Genomic DNA, 9,999 nt, shown 5'->3' with positions numbered 1-9,999 from the left:
TGAGCCCGGGAGGCCGAGGTTGCTGTGAGCCAAGATCACGCCACTACATTCCAGCCTGGACAACAGAGTGAGACCCTGTTACAAAAAAAAAAAAATAGCAGTGTGTAGTGGTGCACAACTGTAATCCCAGCTACTTAAGAGGCTGAGGCAGAAGAATCGCTTGAACCCAGCAGTCAGAGGTGGCAGTGAGCGGAGATAACACCACTGCACTCCAGCCTGGGCGACAGTGAGACTCTGTCTCAATCAATCAATCAATCATAAAATTAGATCATGATGATAGTTTCATAATCCTGTGAATATACTACAAAAAATAATTGAATTGTACATTTTAAGTGGGTAGGTTGTATGGGATATGGATTATACCTCAAAGCCATTTTATAAAAGAGAAAACTAGAGAAAAGGAGCTGCAGAAAGTACTTTATACAAATAGAAAAATTAGCCTTAGATAGTTCATCCATAGTAATAGGAGGAAAGACAGAACATATTACAAATAGGTGCAGGTAAGTGGGTGGATGTGGTTGTAGCTAGTCTCTTGAGTGCTTCTATTTTCTCAATGAAATAGGAAACAAAGTCATCAGTTGGGAGTGAGGATGAGGGAGGAGTTGTTGAAAGTAAGAGGGAAGGTGTAAAATAATTGCCTAGAGAAATGGGAGAGTGAATGGATTAGAGAGCTGTGGTATGATTTTGGGGTGTTACCTTTGAGGTTAGTGAAACCAGCCAGGATGGTGTTATGTTTTCTCAGTCATGTTCAGCTGCACGAGTCCAGGTCTGAATAATGAGAGGCCAGGATTTAACCAGAGCTGAATTTTTGCCTGATGAGTGTGTTGACGAAAGAATCTAGGTATGTTGCTCTACATGTTGCCAGTGGTGGGGCCAGGGTTGTGCGGTGGGGGAGGAGGGGAGTAATCTAAGGTATGAAGGTGTGTATAGAGAGTGATTATAATCATGGGCCATAGAATTTAAGCTGCATAAAGAGGAAATGATGTAAGTGTGTTGAAGGAAAATGTAATGAGATTAATGGATTATAAGTCTTGATTCCTGATAGAGCTGAGGAATTTTTGGTAATAATGAAACTGTATTACCATGGGAAATGAGTTTCTGAGATAAAGTAGAATAAAAGGTTGTTTTTCTGGGTGTGTGTGTGTGTGTGTGTGTGTTTTAAGAATAAAATATTTTCGTTGGAGAAGAGGTCAAGGAACAGAGAGGCAGGGTATTGGAAGAGACATCCCCATGCTTATTGAAATTACCAAAAATTATGGGATTTGTGTTGGAGAAAGGAGCTAAGAATAAAGGGTATTGGCCTGAAGGTCAGTAGGTAACTGCAACAAGGTGGGTAGATAATGGGTAGAATTATCTGAGTTTTAAAACTGAGGAGTTTAGGGAGGAAGTGGGGAGAGAATAACCTCAAAGGTGACACCCCAAAATCATACCGCAGCTCTCTAATCCATTCACTCTCCTATTTCTCTAGGCAATTATTTTATACCTTCCGTCTTACTTTCAAGAAGTGGGTTCCTATTCCACTTTGAGGCTCACTGGTAAAAGAAGTATGAGAGAGAACAGAACTATCACTTAAGAGAACTGCATTGTCGTCAAGACAGAGCCATATACTCAGATAGTAAGGTGAAGGGAACATTCAGAGAAGTTGAATGCCTAGGGAATTTGCTAATGGCAAACTATGAGTTCCAGAGAACACTGAAATTTGAGATAAGAATTTAGAAGTCATCAGTATAAAAATGGTATTTAAATCTGTGGAAGTTGATAATAGAGAGAGAAAAGAAGAAGGTCCAGGATTCTCCCCTGAAGTTTCCCAGCGTGTAGAGATTAGGTGGAGCAGTGTTTCAACTTTCTTTTCATTATTGCCATTCTGAGGAGCCTTTATAGACACTTTTGTCCTAATGGCTCACTTCAGGACATTTTAATACTGTAGATATATTGTATGTGTTTTTTTGTTTTTGTTTTTGTTTTGTTTTTCTTGAGACGGAGTCTCGCTCTGTCGCCCAGGTTGGAGTGCAGTGGCCGGATCTCAGCTCATTGCAAGCTCCACCTCCCAGTTCATGCCATTCTCCTGCCTCAGCCTTTCAAGTGGTTGTGACTACAGGCATCTGCCAACAGGCCCAGCTAATTTTTTGTATTTTTAATAGAGACGGGGTTTCACCATGTTAGCCAGGATGGTCTCCATCTCCTGACCTCGTGATCCGCCCACCTCGGCCTCCCAAAGTGCTGGCATTACAGGCTTGAGCCATTTTGTGTGGGTCTATTGTATGGGTTTTTTTTGTACTGTGGCCCTTTGAAGGCTATAAACCATTATACTATCTAAGATTTTTTTTTTTTTTTTTGCCACCCTCCTTCCTGCACCAAGAACCAGTTTTTGCTCTTTTAGGTGCAACATCACCTCTGCTCAAATGAATGAAGTAGAGAACAGAGAAATAGTGAAGAAGTAGCTGGTAGTAAGATAGGAGAAAAGCCAGGAGAGAGTGGTAGAATGAAGCCCAGAGAAGGTGAAGATTGTTAGAAGAAAGGAGAAAGGGTATTGAATACTGGAGAATACGCCCGTTATGACTTGGCAGTGTGAAGGTTATTGTGACCTTCATCAAACCGTGTCACTGCAGTGATGAGATGGTAATGGAGTGGTGAGTTGAAGAGTGTCTGGGAGGTAAGGAAGTGGAGCCTCAAGGGCAGAAAATGAAGTTTGGGTACAAATGGGTATGGGAAGTGGGTAAGGAGTAGAAAAGGCTTAAAGGAGAACATGTGACTTGTATTGGGCTTTGAAGGATAGTTAGAATCTATGCTGTTGTAAAGAATAGGAAAGGTTGTTTGAGGGCTAGGTGGAAACTATCTTAAGCTCAAGCTAGAGGTGGAAATATGTAAGGCACATTGAAGGAACAGTGTATGAGTCTAATTTGACTATACTTGGTAAATCTGCATGTTGTATAGTTAAGAGAAATAGAGATTGGACTAAGTAGATTGTGGCAAGAGAGTCTTGTGAGCCAGGCAGGAAGTTTGAATTTACTGTAATAGGATGCTTAATCTATTTTAGTTTCCTAAATGGGATAATAAAAAGTTAAATGTAGTTTTATTTTGTTTTGTTTTTTGAAACTGGTTCTCTGTTGCCCAAGCTGGAGTGCAGTGGCATGATCTTGCTCACTGCAACCTCTGCCTCCCAGGTTCAAGCAATTCTCCTGCCTCAGCCTCGCAAGTAGCTGGGATTACGGGTGCCTGCCAGCATGCCTGGCTAATTTTTGTATTTTTAGTAGAGATGGGGTTTCCCAGTGTTGGCTGGGCTCGTCTTGAATTCCTGGCTTCAAGTGATCCACCTGCCTTGGCCTCCCAAAGTGCTGGGATTATAGGCATTAGCCACCGCACCTGGCCATTTATATATAACTATATATAATTTAAGTAATGGGTCACGTGTATTTCTGGCCCTGTTTCCTATCCAGCTCTTCCATATCCATGCACTCTCCACCCTACTTTCCTTGTTCTCAGATGGAATTGTGTAAGGCAGATTGAGTCAAATTGGACTCATTTATTATTCTTTGTTAGGTCATTACCATATATCACCCAAACCTGCACTGAAGAATATAGTAGCCAGTAGGTACATGCGGCTATCGAGTACTTGAAATGTGGCCAGTATGAAGTGAGATGTTCTGTAAATGTAAAATATACACCGGATTTCAAAGACTTGGTTAAAAAAGAATATCAGTAATTTTAAAATATTGATTGTTGAAATTTTCATATACTAGGTTAAATAAAATATGTTATTAAGATTAATTTTGGCCAGGTGTGATGGTTCATGCCTTTTATCCCAGCACTTCAGGAGACTGAGGCAGGCAGATCACTTGAGCTCAGGAGTTCAAGACCAGCCTGGGCAACATGGCAAAACCCTGTCTTTACAAAGAATTTAAAAATTAGCCACATGTAATAATGCTCACCTATAGTCCCTGCTACTCAGGAGGTTGAGGCAGGAGGATCACTTGAGCCTGGAAGTTCAAGGCTGCAGTGAGCCATGTTTGTGCCACTGTACTCCAGCCTGGGTGACAAAGTGAGACCCTATCTCAAAAAAAAAAAAAAAAAAACACGAATTTTACCTATTTATTTTGACCTTTATTAATGTGGCTACTAGAAAATTTAAAATTACATTTGAGCTCAAATTCATGGCTTGCATTATATTTCGACTGGACAGTGTTAAACTGTGCTGCCACTCCATAGCTCTTACCTTCATTCTGGCTCTACTTTCTGTGCTATCACAAGTTGATGCCATTTACCTAACCTCTTCCCTGCTCATTATCACTAGCACTCTACTTGACTTTGTCTGCGTACCTTCTGAGACAAAATGAGCTCTTTTGCCGTGAGTTCTGCAAATGAAGGAATACAGTTGTGGTGGCAGAGAACTGATGAGCAGAGCCATAAGTGCAGAAGTACTAATAGTACAAAGGATGAGATTGGTGCAAAAATAAAGCCATCACAAAATTGTAATGCCTCTGTTTTACAGATGAGGAAACCAATGTTTAGAGGGGTTAATGTGCTGTCTCCATCTGGGCACCTTCTATGATTTAAAGAATGCTGAAAAGCTCATATACTCAAAAATATATCCCTCTTACCCCTCTATCATCCCAAAGTGTTTTTGGTGTTTGAAATTTCCTCTACTTGTGTTTTCTTTCTTTTCTTTTCTTTTCTTTTCTTTTTTTCCTGAGACTGAGTCTTGCTCTTTCGCCCAGGCTGGAGTACAGTGGTGCAATCTTGGCTCACTACAACCTCCGCCTCCCAGGCTCAAGCAGTTCTCCTGCCTCAGCCACCTAAGCAGCTGGGATTATAGGCGCCCGCCACCACACCCAGCTAATTTTTTTATTTTTTTTTTTTTTTTTAGTAGAGATGGGGTTTCACCATGTTGGCCAGGCTGGTCTTGAACTGTTGACCATGTAGTCCACCCACCTTGCCCTCTCAAAGTGCTGGGACTACAGGCGTAAGTCACACACCCAGCCCTTTTCTTGCCTTTTTTAATCCAGCAAAATTTTTTTCTTTTTTTTGAGACGGAATTTCACTCTTGTCACCCAGGCTAGAGTGCAATGGCCCAATCTTGGCTCACTGCAACCTCCGCCTCCCGGTTCAAGCTATTATCTCACCTCAGCCTCCCGAGTAGCTGGGATTACAAGCGCCTGCCACCACACCCAGCTAATTTTTGTATTTTTAGTAGAGATGGGGTTTCATCATCTTGGCCAGGCTGGTTTCAAACTCCTGACCTCAGGTGATCCGCCCACCTTGGCCTCCCAAAGTGCTGGGATTACAGGCGTGAGCCACCGTGCCCAGCAATCCAGTAAATATTTACTGAGTATGTACTGTGAGCTAGTTATTTGGAGGTGTCAACATGTAGTTAACGTGGCTGCATAAGTGTATTCTAACCACGAAAATGTCAGCATGGTATTTTTCTTGGAAAGAGTAATAAAAGAAATAGTTAACACATCTTGGTGTGTTAAATTTATCTAACTCTTAGCTAGCAAAGCCCTGAGGAAGCAGAACATAGGATAGATAACTTTAATAAGGAAAAAGAAAAATTAGTGGGGAAATAGCTAGACCTGGTGTAGCTAAAGAGGTTTGGGAATCACTGGTGAGAGGACTTAGCTATTAGTGACAGTGTAAAAGTAATATTTTAATGGGATATGGGGGAGAAGTGAACAAGAACGGTGTAGGCAAATAAATTCTGAAGGCTCTGCCTCACCAAAAGTAAACTTTACTCAGGGCCAATCGTGCCAGAACAAATTGTTTAATTTTCTAAGCTATTTAGATGTTCTCCTGTTGAGATTACTCCATTTCTCTGGAGAAAAAAGATGTTTTTTAGTTAAAAAGCAAACACTAGTAGAGGGATTGTAAGAGAAACTATTAATTGCTTTCCTAATGCCTAGCTGAAGTACCCCAAGGAAATGGGAATTTTGATTGGCAAAGGTCAGAAGAGAAGTGGTGAATTTCAATCTGGAAATTTCTGTTTCTAGAATATGAGAGCAGCGCCAGACATGGACATGGCTTTTTGGAGGACTTTGGCATAGAGAAAGAAACACTATACCCAGGAAGTGTTAGGAAGCGTAATAAAGTAAGGTGGGGAAGAGATGGAGGGAGAAGGCAGGAAATGAGCAGGAATATGAAACTCAACGTGAACTGGAATGTATATTGTGACTTCAGCCATCTGAAATTGTTAGTATGATGATAAGACTGGCATAGTATAAAGTAAGGAAAATAGTAGAGATGGTGGCATTTTCTGACTTTAAAAAAAATTATTTTATCTTTTGAATATAAATATGCTGTAAAGACAGGTCAATGTTGAAGCATTTTAATTTCTCCAGAGTTGCCTGTATTTCCTTTTTTCCAAATGTTCACCTGGTATAAGCTAGTAAACTTATGCCAAAGCCTCTCTTCCACTTTTTTGGCCTAAAGTAGCTATCAAATTTTGGTGTCTTGTTTTCTGTTTATCTAGAATATGCCATTAGTAGCAAGGTTATATTAATTCTTTCCTTGAAATTTTTTCTGTTTCTATATACTGATACTTCACAACCTGATTTACCTGCAAACTGTATCATTCTTTGTTCTCTAAATTAGCCTACATATCAGTGTGCTTTTCCTAAAGCATCAATTTCATCCTTCACTCCTCTACTTAATATAGTATAAAGATCCGTGTGATCTTTTACAGTCAGCCAAACTTATCAGCATATTATTTAGGATTTTCTAAAATCTGTTCAAGTTTACTCATTCAACCGTGTTTGCCACTACTTTACAATATAAATCTTTTGTATTAAATCTTCTTATAAGTTGTCCATGTGACATGATCTTTCTTATATGTGTTTTCTCCATTCATTCTTCCTCTCAAAAGATGCTTTTTCTTTCATTGCCTTTCCAAGTTTTGCTCATTTTTCTGCATCCGGTTTAGCTTTATTTATTTATTTATTTTAAACGATTAGCCAGATGTGGTGGTGCATGCCTGTAGTCCCCGCTACTCAGGAAGCTGAGGTGAGAGGATCACCTGAGCCTAGGGAGGTTAAGGTTGCAGCGAGTCGTGATCATGCCACTGCACTCCAGCCTGGGCAACAGAGTAAGACTCCGTCTCAAAAAAAATAAAAAAAGTCTTCTAAAATGTGCAGTCTCAGTTACGTCACTAAGTCTAGATCTCACAAAAAATCAGTTAACTAGTTGTCTGGAAAAGTAGAGACAGATTAACCAGTTGACAAGATTTTTAAAAAATAAAATTTGTTTTTGTTTTTGAGACAGAGTCTGGCTCCATCACCCAGGCTGGAGTACAGTGGTGCAATCTTGGCTCACTGCAACCTCCACTTCCCGGGTTCAAGCAATTCTCCTGCCTCAGCCTCCTGAGTAGTTGGGACTACAGGTGCACACCACCACGCCTGGCTAATTTTTGTATTTTTAGTAGAAACAGGGTTTCACCATATTGGCCAGGCTGGTCTTGAACTCCTAACCTCAAGTGATCCACCCTCCTTGGCCTCCCAAAGCACTGGGATTATAGACATGAGCCACCATGCCCAACCCAGTTTAGCTTTTACAGTTCAACAAGAAAAGATAGGCCAGGCACAGTGGCTCATGTCTGTGATCCCAACACTTTGGGAGGCTGCAACATGGCAAAACCCCATCTCTTAAAAAAAAAAAGAAAAAAGATAATTATATAGGTAGATAATTCAAAGGAAAAAAGTATGTACATGCAGTTAATACATAATTTGAAAGATAATACATAGATTTAAAAGTATTAAAATTATGATCCATATTTTTAGAAGGTTCTACATATATTAAAAAGTTGCCACATACACCAAAAGGTTATACATATATTTAAAAGGTGATACCAAATAAAAACTCATATATAAAAATACCATCTTTTTAAATGCAAAAAAAAAAAAATTTTTTTTTGAGACAGAGTCTCACTCTGTTGCCCAGGCTGGAACACAGTGGCACGATCTCGGCTCACTGCATCCTCTGCCTCCCAGGTTCAAGCGATTCTCCTGCCTCAGCTTCCCAAGTAGCTGGGATTACAGGTGCCCGCCACCACGCCCGACTAATTTTTGTATTTTTAGTAGAGTTGGGGTTTCACCATGTTGGCCAGGCTGAACTCCTGACCTCACGTGATCCACCCACCTCGGCCTCCCAAAGTGCTGGGATTACAGGCCTGCGCCACCCAACCTGGCCAGATGCCAAAATTTTTTTTTTTTACTTCTTAGGGTTGCAAACATTTAGAAGACTGATAATACCCATTGTTGGTGAGGTAATCAGAAATAGTTATATTGTTGACAACATGAAATTTGGTACAACCTTTGGGACCTTTATACATAGTAATGTGGAATGCTGCTGAAATATATTATAAAATGGAAGTAAAAAGTTCAAAAGCACTATAATATATACATTGAAAAAATATTTGAGGTGATAGGAAAAGTTAACATTGATTTTCTCTGGGTAGGATTGGTGAGTCAACTTTATATGTCAGCTATAACTACAGTGTTTTAACATTTATAATTAAGATCTATTACTTTTGTAATCAGAAAAAAAAGTTTTTAAAAGGCAATTTTACAATTCTTTTTTTTACAGGAGATTACATGCTTGATGCAAAGCCAAAAGAAATTTCAGAAATTCAACGTTTAAATTATGAACAGGTAATAAACACAATTCTTGTAAAAGTATATAATTTTAAAGTTTAAATATATACATTGGTCTCTATTAGTAGCTGGCAGCATTTTTCTATAAAGGATTAGATAGTAAACACTTTAGACTTTGCAGGCCACATGTGATCAGTCTGTATTACATATTCTTTGTTTTCTTTTTTTATACCTCTTTAAAAATATGAAATCCATTTTTAGCTCACAGCCAGATTTGTTCCTTTTTTTCTCATTTTTTTTTTCCTTTTTCTTCTCATTTTTTTTCTCAGTATTTTTCCTTTTTTTTCTCATTCCATGACAGATCAAACCTAGTGTTTTTCTTGAAAAATTGACTTCCAGGTGAATTTGTCATTGATGTATCTTTCCTAGTTTTATTTATATTTTATAATTAAGTTATGTTCAGGAGAAAGTTGAACAAATGATGTATATGGTATGTCATTAGGACAAGTTTTGCTATTTGATAGTTTCAGTATCCACATTTCTTGGCATGTTCTTTAGAGATCCTGTTCTGCAATGTAGGAGGTATCACTAGGCTCAAAATTATTGGTGCTGGAAAAAAGCAAGTGGAGCTTCATTTTCGTCAGTATTCTTCCTTTACTTGGCAAAGGCAAGAAGGAATTGGCTTCTTAGAGTGGAAGGAAGTATTAGCCAGGGAAGAAAGAGACATCATTGGAACCTTCACATTTACTTTCAGAGCAACCTTTTTAACATACTTTCACCAGTATCAAATTTGCAAAAAGAAAGCATAACTCATTTCAGTCTTGCAAAATTTCTTGAATTTAATGTTCAGATAATCTAGTCCTAATAGAATTTGAAAAATCAACAAGTTGGCTGGGCGTGGTGGCTCACACCTGTAATCCCAGCACTTTGGGAGGCCGAGGCGGGCAGTTCACAAGGTCAGAAAATGGAGACCATCCTTGCCAACATGGTGAAACCCCATCTCTACTAAAAATACAAAAAAAATTAGCTGGGCAGGGTGGTGCGCACCTGTAGTCCTAGCTACTAGTGAGGCTGAGGCTGCATAATCACTTGAACCCAGGAGGAGGAAGTTGCAGTGAGCTGGAATCCCGCCACTATACTCCAGCCTGGTGACAGTACGAGACGCTGTCTCATAAAAAAAAGAAAGAAGAAGAATCAACAATTTACGTTGCATCATATCATAAGATACGAAATCTAGGCCAGATGCAGTGGCTCATGGCTGTAATCCCAGCACTTTGGGAGGCCAAGGTGGGTGGGTCACTCTCAAGTGTTCGAGACCAGCTGTCCAACATGGCAAAACCCCATCTCTACTAAAAATACAAAAATTGGCTGAGTGTAATGGCACGTACCTGTAGTCCCAGCTACTCAGGAGGTTGAGGCA

At 39.6% G+C, this 9,999-nt stretch overlaps 1 protein-coding gene across 2 annotated transcripts in view; it reads left to right on the top strand.

Moving 5' to 3' along the window:
* The window catches only part of FAM63B (family with sequence similarity 63, member B), a 91,297-nt gene that overhangs the window by 24,174 nt on the left and 57,124 nt on the right, over positions 1-9,999 (top strand). For both annotated transcript variants that reach the window (XM_011940503.1, XM_011940502.1), the window contains exon 3: positions 8,572-8,636. In XM_011940503.1, coding sequence (XP_011795893.1) covers positions 8,572-8,636 — 65 coding nt within the window. The remainder of the gene's footprint in view (positions 1-8,571; positions 8,637-9,999) is intronic.

This window comes from Colobus angolensis, unplaced genomic scaffold, assembly GCF_000951035.1.
Source record: "Colobus angolensis palliatus isolate OR3802 unplaced genomic scaffold, Cang.pa_1.0 Scaffold19, whole genome shotgun sequence".
In the NCBI taxonomy this organism is placed as follows: Eukaryota; Metazoa; Chordata; class Mammalia; order Primates; family Cercopithecidae; genus Colobus; species Colobus angolensis.
This window is presented reverse-complemented; position numbering and strand designations above follow the sequence as displayed.